General features: G+C 46.9%; 1 protein-coding gene across 6 annotated transcripts; it reads right to left on the bottom strand.

Annotated features, from left to right (window-relative positions):
• Positions 1 to 4294: 4294 nt before the first annotated feature.
• On the bottom strand, positions 4295 to 19223 carry Cyp4f5 (cytochrome P450, family 4, subfamily f, polypeptide 5). 6 transcript variants are annotated; one of them, XM_039078523.2, is made up of 13 exons: positions 19085 to 19223; positions 18567 to 18765; positions 15215 to 15359; positions 12312 to 12365; positions 12099 to 12226; positions 10808 to 10929; positions 9903 to 10179; positions 9176 to 9242; positions 8856 to 8985; positions 5886 to 6019; positions 5710 to 5774; positions 5467 to 5549; positions 4295 to 5222 (listed from the first exon to the last, which is right to left on the bottom strand). In XM_039078523.2, the coding sequence occupies exons 2-13, from the start codon at positions 18762 to 18764 to the stop codon at positions 5045 to 5047; spliced, it is 1581 nt and encodes a 526-aa protein (XP_038934451.1). In that variant the 5' UTR covers position 18765; positions 19085 to 19223; the 3' UTR covers positions 4295 to 5044.
• Positions 19224 to 19439: the final 216 nt, after the last annotated feature.

Genomic DNA, 19439 nt, shown 5'->3' with positions numbered 1-19439 from the left:
CAACCGCGAGCAGCTGGTAACTTACATGACTCATTTATTTTGTTCTATGTATGACGCAGGGTTGGATACCACTATCAATTTCATATCTCTGTCTCCTCCGAGTGCAGGGTGAAGTCTTTTCCTGCACCTGACTCTATCCCAGAATTCCTCTCTCCCTACTGGAACTTCCACCTCCTATTTCCTGTAGAAGCTAAAAGGCCAACAGCTGTTTTACTGGCAGGGGCTGTTTGCACACAGTACACAGGAGATTCTCTCTACAGCTGTTGTTCGTGTGAGGTAACAAACCACATGCATTGACTTCTGTAAACAAGGTCAGCTGCCCCAGTTACACAGGCTGTGCCTGATCACATGTAGTCCGGAAGTATGTATCAGGAACTATGCCAGAACGTGTGCTTGACTCTGATTGCAAGAAGAGAGGAAGAAGGTAGCCTTGTGAGTATGAGATGATGTCATACAGGTGAGGCAGGTACAAGATGAAATGAGGCCTGTCATTGGATGAGAAGGAAGGGTGGGCGGGAGAAAAGCTTGAGGGAAGAGGGGGAGACTGGAACAGAAGGAGACTGAAGACTGGAGGAGATGGCTGGGAATCCACGGAGAGAACATGGAGGCTGACGTTAAGCTTCCACTCTGTGTATTTACAGGTTGCTGTGAATATTCTTAAGGGTTGGGTGTGTATAGGGTTTTGTATGTTTAGGTGGACAATTATATCTTCTCAATTGGATCAGAGGTTATTGTGCTGTGTGTTCTGTCATGTGCAGACTTAAGTGTAAGAGAGTGTGTGTCAGCTAGAGACACTGGGCCGCCACAGAGTTGGGATGTGTGTTTCTAGCAGATATTTTGGGGCACTGCGGTGCCGGATCTAGTGGGGGTAAAAGACAGCCATTTTTATGATTTCACAAAAACATGTGAGATTTTCATTTATATGACCCTGACTAATGTAAGTTATCACCATACTCTGTGCATGAGATTATAATTCAGAGTACCTCAATCTTGATGGAAATATGGACAATGAAGATGTGCTTAGTAAAATTTCTGAGGGGAACAGGACTCCTCTAAGAACTCAGCCACACGACATCCATTGGCTTCATTATGCTCCTGTCCTGAGAACTTAAATGAGACTGGACTCAAGTCATGGGCTGATTTGATTGGCAACAGAAAACTGAGGGTGGGATATATTCAGGCTGTGCTATAGTTACTGCTCAGTCCTCTTGCCCAGGTCTCCTGTGAAAGGGCACTGAACAGAACAGGAAGACAAGACAATATTTAGTATGCGCAGAAAGCAATGTGAGAGAGTTTGAAGGTACAATCAAGGTGCGGGAGGGTAGATTGGGAGAAAACAGCTGTCATGCTAAGATTAACCCATTAAAGAGAAATCTCCTATCCTGATTGGGACAGTAGGGCAGGTGCCTTTAAGGCAAGACCCCAGCCACTGAGGGCTTCAGCTTAAAGAGTATAAATATATATTCAAAAGGAGGACGTCTGAACTGAGAATGCTGCTGAAGTGATTCCCTTCTACAAAATGGGCACCGAGGGAATCATTATCCCATGATCAACTCTAAAGGCACACAGAGGCCAGTGGAGGCAGCAGGACCTGCTTTTGCGAGCATGAAAGACAGGAGAGCACTGGGAGACTTGAATGTTTGCAGTACCCTACCAGAAGCCACTGAAGCTGGGCAAGGTGGCTCAGGACAGCCCTAACAGTTGCTGAATTGTGCTGAGAATTTGAATCTTAGTGGACAAGGAGATCCCAGTGCAATAGGAGATGCCAGGAGAATGAGGTATCTACCATGAAATCCTTCAGACACAAAGTGGGAGTAAACCCCGCAAAAGGACCTCTTTGTTGCAAGAAGCAGGAGAGGGGGCAAGGCTCCCAAAGCCTGCTGGAGCATTGATGATTCCCACAAGAACCCCAGATGCTGGATATGAAGCTACAAGAGTGTTGTAATTTCAGTCTTAGGTTTTTAGTTTTTCTTTTCCTATTTTTCCTTTCTATGCCCGCATTACTCTCTCTTGGACCGGGATGTTATGCACATTAGAAATACTTTAGTGGGGCTGGGGATTTAGCTCAGTGGTAGAGCGCTTACCTAGGAAGCGCAAGGCCCTGGGTTCAGTCCCCAGCTCTGAAAAAAAAAAAAGAACCAAAAAAAAATACTTTAGTGCGTGTGGTTTTTTACTTTATCGTTTGTTGCTTCTAAGACCTCATGATGAAGGGCTCCCCTCACGTGTCTTAGGAAACTGTGGACTTGGGACTGGTGAGATCATTTCAAATGATGTCAAGTTTAGAAACTGAATAAACACATTTTGCTTTAGTTCAAAATTATAGCTTGTAGGACAAAGGTGGAAGGTTTGTAACCCCTATTGTACCCCTGATGATAGATGGGACGCGGAGACAGGAGAATCTCTGAGGACTGGTTCTCAACCTTCCTAAGGCTGTGACCCTTTAATCCAGTCCCTCAAATTCTGGTGTCCCAATGATGAAATTATTCTATTGCTACTTCATAACTGTAAATGTGCTACTGTTATGAATCATAATGTAAATATATGTGTTTTCCAATGGTCTTGGGCATCTGCCAAATGGGTAACCATCCACGGGTTGAGAGCCATGGCTCTAGATACCCAAGAGCAGCAGAAGCTAAAAGAACCTGCCTTAAAGTCAGAGGAATAGTGGGGATCAACTCAGATTGTCCTCTGACCTACACATGCACACATGCACACCTGCAGGCACGCACAAACACTCTCAGACATATACAAAATGATTGATGAGTTAAGTACTTGAAATCACATCAGAACTCTCTGGAGAAATAAATACTAGAAAATTTTATATGGGAAAAAGAAAATAAGAAAATGGGGTTCTGGGGTTGGCTCAGAGGTTAAGAGTATACTACTTTTGCAGAGGACACTAGTCTGATTCCCAGCAGGGTCATCAGGTGGCTCACAACTATCCCCACCCTCTGGGCACACAAACAGAGGAATGAGTTAGAGGGAGAGAGTGAGGAAGAAGGAGATAGACACAAAGGGGGGGGGGGACACAAACAGAAGATTTTGGTTCTCTTTCCATGAGGGATGCTGCCTGATTCAGGAACATTGCCTAGTCCCACTCTCTTTCACTTTATACAACGTCCATAACTTCTCGGATAGTGGAGTTTATGTCATACAGTACAATGTCCTTTTGTACCCTCTGGAGTACACACCCTTGGCCCAGCATACATGGTAAAGGGAAGGACAAGCAGCCCTGTGGAGAGTCTATCTCAAAGGACAGTTCATCATCAGAGTCAGCCATCTCGAAAAATGGCCCCTTCCTTCTGAGAGGAGCTACCCTAGGGAACAGTGACTAAGGTACAGAAATCCAGCCCTGCTGAACCCTGCCCAAAGTGTACAGTCCTACATTTATAAGCAAATCCCTACACTTAACAGAGGGCTTGGTTCACAATATTCCTTAACCCACCCATGGGCAGCAAAGAGCATGTTTGACACTTGGTTCATGACAGAATGACTACAGAGACACCAGCTGTGATGCTCCAGTCTTCTGTCACAAAGTCAAGGGACTCACTGCTGTCAACCCCTCATGAGTTCTCGTACTCTCTCTCTCTCTCTCTCTCTCTCTCTCTCTCTCTCTCTCTCTCTTTCTCTCTTTCTCTCTCTCTCTCTCTCTTTCACACACACACACACACACACACAGACACACACACACACACACACACACACACACACAAACACCACAGAAAACCTAAGAACCAGGAAGGTTTTTAGCTCACTGGTAGAGGATTTCCCAAAAACCCAAAGACACTCTATAGATAAGAACAGAGCACTAGAAAATTTTTTTAAAATCAAACATTTTTGCTCTTAAATCATTTCTTTTTTCTTTTTTTAGATTTACTTCTTATGTATGTGAGTACAGTGTAGATGTTTTCAAACACACCGGAAGAGGGCATCAGGTCCCATTACTTACTGATCCCTGTGAGCCACCAAGTGGTTGCTGGGAATTGAACTCAGGACCTCTGGAAGACCAGGCAGTGCTCTTAACCTCTGAGCCATCTCTCCAGCCCATCTAAAGTCATGTCTCAAGGCAAAGATATGTAAAACTCTGGTTTTTAAGGTTTGAGACAAGGTCTCGCAATGCTGGCCTCAAATTTTCAACATAGCCAAGACCAGTCTTCAACTCATAAAACTGTTTTAATTCCTTCCTGTTTGGAGGAGGGAAATCAAATCCTAGAAGAAACACAAGAATTGTGCGTGTGTGTGTGTGTGTGTGTGTGTGTGTGTGTGTGTGTGTGTGTTTCACATGCAGTCATGCTCATGAGGAGGCCAGAGGTTTATTCAGGTGTCTTCAGTCATCACTATCCACCTTATTTCCTGAGACAGTGTCTCTTACAACCTGGAGCTCTGATTCAGCAGGACTGGCTGGCCACTGAGGCCCTGGGATCCTCCTGTCTCCCCACTAAGCCACCTCCCCAGCCCAAGGAAGAACAAGTGGGAACCTGAAAGGACATCACCACACAGGGAGCCTGCAATGTGATGTCATTTTAAATTTAAGCTGCCTCAATGGTCTTAGACATCACAAGCCTTGGACATCATTTAACATCATTTTGAAGGGCTCCCAGACTTCTCTCCTGGGAAACTTCCCATCATTCTAATAAAAAATACCTTCGAATACGACAGGCACAGTGGTGCACTTTCTAATTGCCACTCGGGTGGTCAGGCCAGAGATTTGCTGCAAGTTAAAGGCCAGCCTGCTGTATCCACTAAAATTTGAGACCCTATCTCAAAAACAAGAAAAGAAGAAAACTGCCTCAAATCTGCCAATAAACCTAAGCATCTATGGTGCCTCCCTATGGCCAAAAGAATAAAGGCCTTCCTTCAGCTTGGGTGCAACACTCATCAGTCTGCGGGCCCTGTGGGTCACCTAGAAAGGCTCTTGGACTCAGACAGCGGCCCTGCCCAGGCTCCCAGGGTCTGTTGTCCTTCCGCGCCCCCTGCTGGCTCTTGGTGAGGCTCCGCTTTTTCTGCATTGTGCAGAGGAGAGTGACGGGGAGTTTACACAGGGTTACTGAGTGTCTGTGCTCAGGGGCTCCATCCGCAGCCACAGCCCGCCCTCCGCGCGCAGGATTATCTCTGGCTTCCGGCGCGGCTCCTTGTCATCCGGCAGGACACGGAAGCGCAGCAGCGTCAGCGCCACCACCACTTTCATCTCGTTCATAGCGAAAGTCTGTCCTATGCAGTTCCTGCAGGAGGACAGGGTGGAGACCCTGGTGCCAGGACCTACACAAGAGAGCTTGAGCGCTTGGACCCAACCTGACCCAGTCCGGGCCACGCCTGGTCAGCCCTTCCCATTCCAATCCCGGGTTCTGCAGACTTTTGCACGCACCCTGAGCAGACGGTGGGAAGGAGACCTAGAATCCAACCATCCAAACTCCACCAACTGACAGCCCCACAATCCACCCATCACACCAAGCCATTTGACCTCACCTGGGCCCTGCGGAGAAGGGAATAAAAGACAGAGGTGACCTCTTCTGACGATTTTCTGAGTCAAAGCGGAAGGGGTCGAAGACCTGAGGGGAGAGACAAGATGAGGTTTCTAGATTGCTTCTCTGCGCACACCCAGCTAGCCCCAAAAGAGGAGTGGACAGGGAGACAGAAGTGACAGCTTGTTTCCAGGTTTAGGCCACACACCCCTACCCAGGTCCCGAAAATGCCTGGAGCAGCACCCACCTCAGGGTCTGGCCACACTGAAGGATTGTGATGAATACCAAAGATGCTGATGACACAGATGTTCCCTGTTGGGTAGGAGGATCCGGTCAGTACTATCTCCGATCTACCCTAGGAACCATCACCCTACTCAGATGCGTCCCATCGGCTCTTCCCTTCACCCCTGCCTTTGAGGGCACCTTTAGGGATGACCCGGCCATCAGGTAGCACAATGTCCTGGGTGCAGCGGCGCAGGAGGTCTATAGCTGGGGGGTGCAGCCGGAGACTCTCCTTGATGCACATGGTCAGGAAGGGCAGCTGGGCTAGGTCGTCCCTAAGGAACACAGCACACAATTAGTCAGGAAAATCAGGACTTGCCTCAGCCTCACTGGCATCCGTTTGGATTATAACCACTTGCCTCTCATGCTTCGTCCTGTAACAAATCATATTCCGGATGAATCAAAGATGTCTGCAGGCTCCTTTGTTTGTTTGTGTCGAGCTACTAGGAACACCCTGAACTCCTGGTGTTTCCATTCCACTTCCCAGGTTTTTATGTCACAGGGTTCAATGGAGATCCAGGACATTGGATCAAAGATTACCCTCCCCCCAAATCAGAAAATCATAGGGAGGGGCGAGCTTAATGTGAAATACTTTAATTAAAGCATACCCCTCCAAAGGCATCCTGCATTTGATAAATTGGCTGTGGAGAGTCAGGAATCAGTAATAAAAAGCCAACCTAGGCTACAGGAGACGTTACTTCAAACCTCAATTATGTAATAAAAATTTTCATAAATGCAGAAATGAACATTCTTTTTTATTTTCTTTTATTTATTTATTTATTATATATGAGCACACTGTCGCTGTCTTCAGACACACCAGAAGAGGGCATCAGATCCCATTACAGATGGTTGTGAGCCACCATGTGGTTGCTGGGAATTGAACTCAGGACCTCTGGAAGAGCATTCAGTGCTCTTAACCACTGAGCCGTCTCTCCAGCCCCAGAAATGAACATTCTTAAAGGCCTAAGAGGTTATTTAAATGAGACTATGTAGTCAAGAGCAGAGAGGCAGTGGAGGAATGGTCCAGCATTATAAAGGTGTAAGTTCTGTTTGTTTATTTCTCAGTGTAGCTACAGCTGTCTTAGAACTTACTCTATAGACCAGACTGCCCTCACACACAGAAATCTGCCTGCCGCTGCCTGCAGAATACGGGAATCAAAGGTGTGTGCGGACACCTCCCGGCTACTCATTTCTATATTAACATTTTTCAATACTATCCAATAAACCTTAGCTGGGTTTTCCTGTCATTTGAAAATGCATTTTTATCTTTCCATACATGTATGTGATGTATATAGATCATACTCACCCAACATTCCTCTCTCATCCCTCTCCCACATCTGCTAAAACCACTTTGTCCTCTTACCCATTCTCCTGTCTATTTGGTCTTTTCTGATTGAGACCTGATGAAGGTTACTAATGTTGCTTACCTAGGCATGAGTGGCATGTATGTCTCTGTGTGTGTGTGTGTGTGTGTGTGTGTGTGTGTGTGTGTGTGTGTGCCTGTGTGTCTGTGCATGTGTCTGTGTGTCTTTTTGTGTGTCTATGTGTGTAAGTGTGTGTTTGTGTGTGTCTGTCTTCTGTCTGTGTGTCTGTCTGTCTATCTGTCCCTGTGTCTGTGTGTCTGCATGTGTCTGTCTATATGTTTGTGTGTCTGTGTGTGTGCATGTGTCAGTCTGTCTGTGTCTGTCTGTGTGTGTGTCTATGTGGGGTGTGTGTGTGTGTGTGTGTGTGTGTGTGTGTGTGTGTGTGAATCTGTGCGTTACAATCCTTTCCCAGGACTGGTTTTCACAGGGCCCTGAATAATAAGCAAATGTCCACCACTAACTGCATCCCCAGTCAACAACTTTACTCTGCTTAGAAGAATGAATAGCCACTAAAGTTAAAGCCAGAGTCCATGCAAAGGAAACTGATGTTAACAATAAAAGAGGGCCCACCTACCACTCACTAAAACTTGTTACAAAACCACAGTAATAAAAATGAAAATACTTTCTGAAAAGCTAAGTTACTGATGAAGCCCGTGGAACACAAGGCTGAGGCAGGCACAAGAGGAAAGTCCACACACAGCTGGAGTGAGGTTAGGAGGAAGAGGTTAAGAAAACTAGCAATTGGCAATAAAAAGGATTAAATACACCCAGGCAAAGAATCCCAGGAGCAGAGAAGTGGAGGCAGGGGGATGGAGGTCAAACTCAGTCTCAGCTGAAGAGTAAGTTGGAGGCTGTCATGACCCAAACAAGCAGCTGTCTCGATAAACAGATAAATAAAACAAATGCTTGCACATCAATGGCGCACACCTTTAAACCCAGCACTTGGGAAACAGAGGCAAGCAAATCTCTGTAAGTTTAAGACCAGCTTGACCTACACAGTGAGATCAAGGTCAGCCACAATTACACAGTAGGACCCTATCCAAAAATAAAACAAAACAAAAAATATTGGCCCCTCCAAATATACGGTGGATTCATTCAGTTACATCAGAAACACTAAAACTGTAAGTTAATGAAAATATCTATCATTCCGAAGACTTGTCATTTCTTCATGGTGAGGCTATCAAAATCCTTTCTTCCCCTTGCTATTGAGTTTTGAGTTGATTGATTGATTGATTGATTGATTGATTGATTGATTGATTTAGACTATATGAGTACGCTGTTGCTGAGACACCAGAAGACGACATCAGATACCACTACAGATGGCTGTGAGCCGACACGTGATTACTCAGAATGAACTCAGGACCCCTGGAAGAGCACCCCTGGTATTTTGAGATATACAAAACGTCACTAAAAGTACACAAAGGTCCACCATGGGATTTCACAAGGATGTAAGTGGAGGTGTCCTCTATGAACTACAAAGAGAAAATTGATACAAAAGCCAGAAGGAAATTCCTGAGGTGGGAGGAAGAGAATCAAGAAAAACAGATTGGCCTTGAAAACTCCATAATGAACAGTAATGAACCGTAATTTGCCATGTGAGGCGTAACTAATTAAATGAAGATGTCCAAACTGGGCAAAGGTGTTAAGTCTCTGTAAGCCAGACTGAGTTAGACAGACACACTCAGTAAGAAATGCAGCACTGACCATGCTGACCAGAAGCTATAACAGCAGAGACTACCATAGTCACCATTCAATCTCCTCAGGCTCTCGGTCCCTCAGCAGCTCCCACACCTCCTGACGGCAGCGCTCCTGGTATTCTGGGTGCCTTGCCAGGTTGTACAGGATCCAGGACAGTGCGCTGGCTGTGGTGTCATGGCCTGAAGGGTAGACAGACAGGCAGATTTGGGTCTCTGACCTGTTTCAGCACAATGGGTTAGTTGAGTCCAGACAGTAAGGCCGCAAAAAGGAATGGATAGAAAGAAGGAAGGATTCTAGGTCTCCGCACAACACCTACTTGGGATTGGAAGACCTCTACCTCCTCTGTAAGACCTACACAGGGACTCTCACCTCCAAACATGAAGGTGTCAGCCTCTGCCCGGATGTCCTCATCTGACAGCTCCTTTCCATGTTCATCCTGAAGATAAAACACGACCCTCAATTCATACCGTGTCTGAGGCGGTGTTCTGACCACCCGTGTGTTTGAATGCTTGGTCACACAGAGTGGCGTTATTAGGAGATGTGGCCTTAGTGGACGAGGGGTGGCCTTGTTAGAGGAACTGTGTCACTGTGTAGATGGACTTTGAGGCCTCCTTATGCTCAAGATCTACCCAGTTCAGAAGACAGTTTCATCCTGGCTGCCTTCAGATGAAGATGTAGAACTCTCAACTCCTCCAGTCTGCTCACTGCCACACTTCCCTCCATGATAATACACTGAACCTGTGACACTGTATGCCAGCCCCAATTGAACGCCCTTCATAAGAGTTGCCTTGGTCATGGTGTCCCTTCACAGTCACGAACCCCTAAGACAGGAGGGAGAACACAGTGTCTGATGCCCACTGTGCACACAAGGGGCCTCCTCTGTCGTCCCCACAGCTGCTTGGTTTCTTCTTCCACTTCCTGGCCACTGTTTGCTCTGTCAGCCGAGCCTTCAAGAGTCACAGCTAAAATGGACCCCTGTGTGCTGCCTAGATTCAGAAGCACGGTCTGTAACTCCCCAATACCTCCTGGTCAAGTCCAGCTTCTGTCTAACACTGACCATGGGGGTTCCTGCAACCCACACCCCACAGGAGCCCACCTTAGCCAACAAGAGTACATCGATGAAGTCCAAAGTCTTAGACTTAGACTTAGTCTTGGACTCCAAGAACTCATCAACGCCTTGGCTGGAGAGAAGTCGACGTCTCTCCCTGATGACAGCATCCGTGAAGTTGTGCACCAGGTCACAGGCCTTGCGGAAGCGCCGTCCATCAGCAGTGCGGTAATACAGGAAGTCCAGGTACAGGAAGAGCTGCTGTGACCTTTTTATGATGAGGGAACTCAGTTCCAATATGGCAGAAATGTATTCACTGGGAGACCTGCAGGGCAAGGAGGAGAAAGGAAGCAATTAGCACACAGTAAAACTCCAGCCAGAGTCCCAGGATTAGGATCCATCCAAGAAAAAGCAGCCATCACACACAAACTCTGTTTCCTGCTCCCCACAAGCACCCTCCTGACAGGGATCCCTGGGTATATGTGGGCATCATTTCATCCCCTCATTCACTCAGCAGCTGCTCCTGCTCTTCTTCCTCTTCCCCTGCTGTAACTCTGCTCAGGCTCAGACCCTCCTCTCCAAGTCCCTTGTATCCTGTATCTCTCCAATGCTCTTGTATTGATTAGATTGCCCAAGGTCACTGTGACTAGGAACCACCCTCCTATACAGACACCTTCTCTTATGCTCTGGGAGACTCAGGATGGAGTTCACACCCTTCCGGTTGGGCATTCAACATCTTTAATATCTGGCCACTTGCTGGAAATGGTAGCTCCTGACTGTGATCCCAACAATTAGGAGGTGAATTCAGGAGGATCAAAAGCTCTACATAAGGAGTTCCAAAGGAGACTACAGACTGGGACCCTGTCAAGGAGAAAAGAAGGGGATGGAAGGGAAAAGAAAAGAATATATGGGCTGTCTTAAGGTCCTATTCCACGGCTGAGACAGGGACTCACTCCTGACAGTTGCTGTCAAAGCCAAAGAGGCATTTCTGCAGACTGTCCAGGGTCATGAGGCTGATGTTCTCAAACATTTCCAGACGGACACTGCCTTCCAGGCATAGATGCTTCCACTTGGCCTGACCAGAGAAAGAACAGAGATGGGGATGAGCGGAGCTCCTTCTCAACACTAAACACCAGAAAAGAGCCCTTATACCAGGGAAAACCTAACTCTGACAGGAGCAGAAGATGTTACTGTAGCAGATGAAGACATTAGGTTAGGAGATGGAAGGCTTGAGTCTAATTCTGTCTCTGTGTGCCTTTGGTCAGCTTGCTGCCTTCTACGTGGGTAAAGTCTTCAAGCACATGTAAATTGACATGACTTATTACCCACAAAGTATACTGCATTGTTCTCTCTCCCTTTCATGAAGTCTTATTTCTTGTAAATTGGGAGAAGATGGACAGACCACTCTGATCTTTCGTTTAATCAACCATAATATGACAGTCATACCATCTCTACAAAACAGCAACATGGAAATTACATCAACCAATGTAGACCATGGAACTGGCATATTATTTCATATGCAGAAGGTGCTCACTCAGTGTTAGTGGTGATCATCATTGTACTTGGCTCTAGAAGTAACTTCAGGATTCTATAAGTCCTCGATTCTCAGCCTTTACACTGAGTCCATGTAAAGTTTCTGCTTTCTCCATTTCAAAACGAGGATTTTCCATGCTTGACAACCAGAGTGATCTCAGCTCTATACAAGACCTTAGGTTTGGTTTAGTTTTTAAATAAATTTTGACCATATTCACCCATTTCCCAACAAACTTCTCTCTAGGATCTAAGTTTTTATGAAACGAGGTCTTGTTGATGAAGCGTGGACTGGCCTATGATAAACAATCTTTACTGCTGAGTGTCCCCAGACAGGTATTAAGTAGTGTGTCACCATGGCCACCTGTAGGGCAATGAAGTCTGAACCAGTGCCCTACACAGAAAGACCTACTTCTGTAGTCAACATCAACTTTTAGTTGACTTTCCAGGGATCCTGTGAAGAAGAGTAGATACTCATCTGCTGTGAACTCATCCGCATGCTAGGAGCAGGACTCCAGGGTACCATCCCGGTCATCTTTTAAGTACAGATTACTATTCTCGCTTTAAAGATGGGGAAACTGAGGCACGAGAAGAAAACTGATGTCCCCGAGACCACAGAACAGAACCGCACCATCAGATTCCATCAGCCTGAAGCCATTTTCTTTTCTGCAATATTCTGTGTGGTTTGAGGAACCCTAGGTTTGAGGAACTCACGTGCATGATGTTCACGCTCTGGTTGAAAATCTTCACATAGGGCTTCAGGATGTCAAAATGGAAGGCAGGTGTCAGCAGACGGCGATGGCGGCTCCACTTGTCACCAGAACTCAGAAATAGACCATCTCCTGGGAAGGCAGCAATGTCAGGAGGCAAAGGTGGAAACTCCTCTGACCTCAAGGTTCCTCCTGACCCTCAGCCTAACATACTCACCAAGCCAGGGCTTCAGGAAGCGTAAGAAAGTCGTGTCCTTTGGGGCCACCAAAGCTGTCACGATGGAGGACAATCAGAGGCCAGGAAGAGAAAGTCAGATGAACTACAGGAAGAGTGGGGACTCCCATCCCCAGGGCTTTCCAATTCCCCTCCAAACACAGGAAGGCAGGAAGGGGACAGGGACAAAGGAACCATGGAAAAGGAAGGAAGGCAGGCAGGACCAGACCAGGTTGCAGCGCCAGGGAGAGCAAAGGTCACCTGATAGGGCATGAGATTCCTCAATACACTTGCACATGGCTACTACATGGTCAACCACGTCTTCTACCTCTCAAACTAGTACACAAAGTCTACAGGCCTTTGCAGAGACATAGAACACACTGTCCACTGTGGCTCTCTGGCATGTCCTGACACACCCTGTTATATACAAAAAGGCCACATGGTATCATGACCTGTCATAAATAACACTCATGGAGTTCCCTGACATGCCACCACAGTGTCTAAAAGTCTGATGTGACTGGATTGTGACTTCAAATAATCCTTTATTAGCAGTTAAATATGATCCCATTCAAGTCCTAAATGTGACCAAGATATGTCACAGACCCCTCTAACTCTCTCCTTGATCCCATACAAAGCATTAAAAGATCAGAATTAAGGGCTCTTCTGTTAGCATTCTGTCTAAGCTCTGCCCCACAGTTACCTGGAAACAGGCAGGTGAGTCTGATACTATAAAAGGGGGCTGCTTGCCCCCTGATCACTCTCTTGCTCTCTCTTGCTCTCTTACCCTCTCCCTTCTTTGTCTCTTCTCACCCAATTTCCCTACCACCTCTCTCTCCACGTGCATGGCCAGCCTCCACTTCTCCTCTCTTCTCCTCTCCTCTTCCTCCTCTTTTTCCTTCTCCTCCTCCTCTTCCTCCTCCTCCTCTTTCTCATTCTCTCTCTCTCTCTCTCTCTCTCTCTCTCTCTCTCTCTCTCTCTCTCTCTCTCTCTGCCTCTACTACCCTCCTGACTGCTTTCTCCATGCCATAAATAACCTATTCTATGCTATACCATCATGAAGCTGGTTCCTCAGGGGGAAGTGATGGCTCAGCACGGCCCCACAGACGCACCCCCTTCCCACACACCTCACCACACCTCCATAGAATATATACCCACTCTATTTGCGTTTTTATAAACACATCGTTCTCTATTCTCAGAACCATGTGCCTACCATGACGACTTGATTCTGCCCTCTCCAGCCACAAGGCATACCCAGGGCCCATCAGCCACAGCTGACCCTTCTGGACTCTGGTGCATCTTTCCCTTCAGTTCTCTGCATTCCATCCCTGTCCCAAATGTCTCCAGTTTGCGTCACTTCTATTCAAGGTGGCTGTGGCAGCTAACACTTACTGAACTGGGGAGGTGGGGGGAAATTCGCCTATGTTACACTCCTCTCACAACGTCAACTCTTCACCTAGGAGGTACATATCTTACAGGAATACTGGTGAATGTCGCTGAGGACAAATTGGAAGTCAAACGGCACTATGTTGTTCTGTTCTACATAGGACCATACAGACCCATTTGCACTCTACATTTTGAAAGGAATGTACACATTGTAAATAGTGCAAGATACACACATTGGTAATAGCTTGCTACTCTGAGTTAACTACTCCCAGGCCAGGAAGTACCAAAAGGAATGTAAGACCCACACCACAGAGCCTTATCCAACTCAGTGTCTTTATTCTGAACCCAGTAGCACAGAGGGTTGATAATGAGGGAGAAATGCAGGACGTGAAAAGGAAAGAAACCTAGAATCTCAGAGGTAAGACTGACTGTGTGACCAAAGGGTTGGAGCTGAGCTCTGGGAAATCTGTCCACTTTGCTGGTTGCAAAGGAGATGCTATGTCATTTTTGAAGGGGTAAACTCTCTCTCTTCTCAGATCACAACACAATGAATGAAGTACAACTTAAAGATCCCATCCCTGTGCATGGAGAGATGGGTCAGTAGAAGATGGCTCTTACAGAATATCTTGGCTTAGTTCATGCATCCACATAGCAACCCACAACCACCTGTAACTCTGCTTCCAAAGCATCTGACACCCTCTTATGGTCACTGAGGAATCTGCATACATGTGCTATCCATACATACATATAAACAAACACTCATAAAATAAAAATAAATTCTGACATGGTACTGCACACCTTGAATAGCAACACTAAGGAGACTGACAAAGGTGGGTCTCTGTGAGTTCAAGGCCAGCCTAGTCTACAAAGTGGACTCCAGGGCAGCTAGAGCTACATAGAACATCAAAATAAGTAAATAAATGCTTCAAAAACAAATATTTTAAATGTCTGTATTGTGTTGCTGCTGCTGGGAAGGTAGAGAAGGAGAATCCCTGGGGCTTACTGGCCAGAGAATCCAGATTAATGGGCGAGCTCCAGGGAAGAAAGAGGTCTGGTCTAAAAAAGGGTAGATAGAGTTCCAAGAATAGCACCTCAGGTTGTCTACTGCCCTCCACATGCATGTACACACACACACACACACACACACACACACACACACACATGCACCCACAACCACAGCCATACACATAGAGGCACAAAAAGTTTCATCAAAAAGTTAGGTCATTGTTCCCAGTTCTAGTATGGAACCTACCACTTTGCTCATGGTAGGCAAGTGTTCTACCTCCAAGTAGATTCCCAGCCAATATGGGCTTAGGTCACACTGTGTTGAGCTTCTAACACTCACAGCTCAGATTTCAGCATCAAGAGAGACTCAGGATGCTATCTAAAGTCACTCAACAGGTGAGCTGCAGAGACATGGCCACTGTCAGGGATAGCCCCATCTGCTGCTCACCCTGAGGGATAGAAAGAGCTTAGATAAGAGACAGAGAAGGAGCCATTGGTTGGGATCCTAGAAGGGATACCTGGGGCCTGGAGCAGAGGGGCAACAAATGCAGGGTCAACAAGCCTCAGCACAGGGATGACGGGTCCCAGCCAACAGAGATGGATATCTCGGAAAGTCTGGCCCATTTCAGTCACCAGCCGCATGCCTTCCTCATTGCTCTGGATCTTGAGATGGAAAAGGTTGAACTCAGTACATGCATGGCCTCTTGGATGCTCCTGTCCTCTGCCAAATATCCTCATCCCTCTAACTCTCCTGCTTGGACCACTCATCCCAGTCTCTTGAGGAGTCCATAGTTCAACAACACGTGCCCCTTCCTGGACCCTCGAGTATATCTACATCCCTCTCTCTGGTGCACCACTCTTCTCATTCATTTGTTTTGTGATCTAGATATAGATAATTGAAGGATCAATGAATGGATAGATATTGAGAGAGAGAGAGAGAGAGAGAGAGAGAGATATTCATATACACAGTCTGAATTGTAGATAATAGATGACTTACTACTTGATAGAGGGCTTGAGTAGGAGGAGGAGGATAGACAGATGGATGATAGACTACTGACAGATATACAGAAGATATTTAGACAGACACATGATGGACAACATAGGTAAATGACAGTGAACGATGTAGTAGGTAACTAATAGCAGAAGACAATTAGAGTGATAGATCTCAGTGTGTGTGTGTGTGAGTGTGTGTGTGAGTGTGAGTGTGTGTGTGAGTGTGTGTGTGTGAGTGTGTGTGTGTGAGTGTGTGTGTGAGTGTGAGTGTGTGAGTGTGTGTGTGAGTGTGTGTGAGTGTGTGAGTGTGTGTGTGAATGTGTGTGTGTGAGTGTGTGTGTGAGTGTGTGAGTGTGTGTGAGTGTGAGTGTGTGTGTGAGTGTGAGTGTGTGAGTGTGTGTGTGAGTGTGTGTGAGTGTGTGAGTGAGTGTGTGAGTGTGTGAGTGTGAGTGTGTGTGTGAGTGTGTGTGAGTGTGTGTGAGTGAGTTGTGTGAGTGTGTGAGTGAGTGTGTGAGTGTGTGAGTGTGTGTGAGTGTGTGTGTGAGTGTGTGAGTGTGTGAGTGTGTGTGTGAGTGTGTGAGTGTGTGAGTGTGTGTGAGTGTGTGTGTGAGTGTGTGTGAGTGTGTGTGTGAGTGTGTGAGTGTGTGTGTGAGTGTGTGTGAGTGTGTGTGTGTGTGTGTGTGTGTGTGTGTGCTTCTTTCTTTATCATCATTATGATTTTTCTCCATTTCCTTCATCTGATCACTCACTCTCACTCTCCGCTCTCTCCGGCAGGTGTGTATCTTTTCTCTATGGGATTTTTTTCCTACAGGTAGGTCATCTGTTTCTCCTTTTTCTCCCTTCCTTCACCACTCCTTCATCCTCCATTCCAGTTAGGTGTGAACTTAGAGCTAATTTCATCCCACCCAATTTTCTTCCTGGCCCCTAATTTACCACAGCCTATTAACACGAGCTCTGTGCAGGCACCTCCCCAGATTTGCAACAAAGAATCATGGAGGTTTCAAACTCTTGATTCCCAGCTCCAGAGAGATGTGAACTTGGAAGTCATCTAAGGAGGGAACTGAAGGCTGACTTAGGACTTGGGTCCTCTTGATAAGGAGAAAGCTTCAAGAAAGACGGGAGAGGGAAAATAGGAGAGGGTGGCAGTGGGGTCATGTGGAAAGCTCAGGGGGAAGGGAACCGAGCAGTGGACAGAGAAGGACCTCAGGGAGCTCAGTGGAGACCAGGAAGCATGTAATTCTGAAACCAAAGAGGAGCTTCTAGGAAGATGGACAAGCCAATGCACCAGAGAGCTGTGAGAAAATGAAGGAAGCAGACCCAGGATTCAGGGACCTGGAAATCACTAGTGTGACAGAAATGAGGAACAGAGAAGGGAACAATGACAATGATCCTTTGTCCATAAGCAGATGGCAGAGGTCTGGTGGCATTGGCACAAGCATTTAATCCCTGTGGAGACAGAGGCAGGTGAGTCTCTGTGAGTGTAAGTTCACCCTGGACTACAGAACAAGTTGCAAGAGAAACACATACAAACCATGTCTTTAAAAAACAAGGAAGAAGAAGAAGAAGGAAGAGGAGGAAGAAGAGGAGGAGGAGGAAGAGGAGAGAAGAAGAAGTAGGAGGAGGAGAAGGAGGAGGAGGAGGAGGAGAAGAAGCAGTCGCAAACACCTGGTGTCTCAGTACACAAAGAGCCATGTTGGAGGTATATGAATGGGAGCTGACAAGTCACCTGAATCTACATATCACTGTGGACAACACAACAAAAAACATGGAAGTTTGGGGTAATCAAAAGCCAACAATTTTCCAAATGGTTGAAGGAAAAAAATATATTTCCAAGAACCTCGGACTTTGGATCTTGATGGGAATCTGAACCAATGGGCAGATGAAAGGGGACCATCAGGAAGCTGATAGGGTAGTATGAACAAAGGATGGGGAGGCTGAGAAGAAATGGGAGGAGAAGGGAGAAGTGAGGATGTTGGTAAGAAAAAGGATTCTGTTGAGAGAAGCAGTACTTGAATGAATGGCATTGGTGATGATATCTATGTTATGAGTGATATGGAATCATAAGATGTGGTTTTGCAACAAAAAGCCAGTACGGCATGGAGCAGGGGAATCTGGTGACCAGGAAGTGGGCTGAGAAGGAAAAACCCCCTCCCCAGAAAGTGTAGTCATTATGATGAGACCAGAGAGAAAATGGTCATGTAGCGATGTGGCTTTGGAATAGAGTCATTGCTTAGCATGCACAAACTCTAGGCACTTCAGGTAATCACTACCCACCTTACACAATGTTCACCTGCTACCTAAATTGCATAATGGAGCCCCTAGTGCATCCTCAGGATGGAGGGCAAGATAAGAAAGGAGAGTGGCTAAGAAGTTGAAAGGGGGAAAAATACAATCACTCTTCTGCCCCCAAAGAGTAGGCAGAGGTTAGGAATCACGGCTGAATCCTACAGGGCAAGTAGCAACTCAGAGAGATACAGATGCTGATCGGAAAGCAAGAGAGATGAGCCAGACAGGAGGCAAGACCTTAGACTAAGTGAAGGAAGACCTCAAATCCAACAATGACAATCAATATACCAACGGCACCACTGCTCTGTGCTGTTCACCACGGGACCCGCTGGATAGGACAAGCATCCAAGAATTCAGGGAAATCCCAGTCCTGGTGAGAGTGAAACCCACAGTGGGGCTGGTGCCAGGTAAGGCAAAGTGAAAGGCTGCTGAGCCCAGGTTAGACCGACAGGCAAATGGATGTGGGAGTGTGATGAGGAGAGAGGGGGGCATTAATTTTCCTGGCTTTTGTGTACTTCAGGCCCCAGACAATTTCTAACTTCTAAGGAACACAAAGCCCGGATACCCGAGCCTATCTGCCACCATACTTACCGTGCCCAAGTGGCCCAAAAACCAGTTTCTTTTAGGGGACTGAGGGAAACATCTGAGGCGGGAGCAGTTCTCACAGAATGAGTAAGTCCAGGCAAGAATTCTGGCCAAAATCCAAGAAGCGGCTCCAAGCAGCAGAAGATGCCATGTCGAGGTCACCACAGAGCCTAGGTCCAGCCCAGACACAGTTAGCCACGGCATCCTGCTGAGGAGACAGACACAGGATGAGATTCTGAGGTTTCGAAGAGGAACCCGGAAATCTTCAGAATTCTGAGCATTGGACAGAGACTGTGCGGATTTGGGAGCAGAGCAGGGAACGGGAAGGAAATGCAGGAAGAGACCGAATAGGAGAGAGAAAGAGGGGGGTGACACACAGACAAGAGTTGCTGAAAGTCTGCAATGGCCCTGCCTGAAGCACAGACAGTTACAGGGTCAGTTGGATCCATGGGCCATCCCGACGCTGATAACCTCATCCTGCTCAGAGTCACGACCCTGTCTTGCCTCACACCCCAAGCTGGTACCTTATCTCAGGAGCAGCCTGTCCTCTAAGACCTTCTCCCCACTCCTGCAAAAACGCATTTATCTGCTGCTTCTTAACTGCAGAGAGCTGTGTGGGAGGCTGGGTTGGGCTGGACTGAACCAATCAAGCCCTCCGAGGCTCAGCCACTTCCTTCCTGCCTGGGCAACGGGCCAAAACAACTGGGGCAGAGCCAGACTGGAGTGGAGGGGAGGAACTCAGGGCAATAGACACACACGCAGGCAGGCGATCTAATCTTAGGATGCACCACCTCTGAGTTAAGGGCAAAGGTGACTCTGGGCCACCAAATCTACAGCCATCCCTGCACTTTTTTTTTTTTATTAACTTGAGTATTTCTT

The sequence above is a fragment of the Rattus norvegicus genome, chromosome 7 (assembly GCF_036323735.1).
Source record: "Rattus norvegicus strain BN/NHsdMcwi chromosome 7, GRCr8, whole genome shotgun sequence".
Taxonomy (NCBI): domain Eukaryota; kingdom Metazoa; phylum Chordata; class Mammalia; order Rodentia; family Muridae; genus Rattus; species Rattus norvegicus.
Note: the sequence above shows the minus strand (reverse complement) of the source record. Positions and strands in the feature narration are given on the sequence as shown.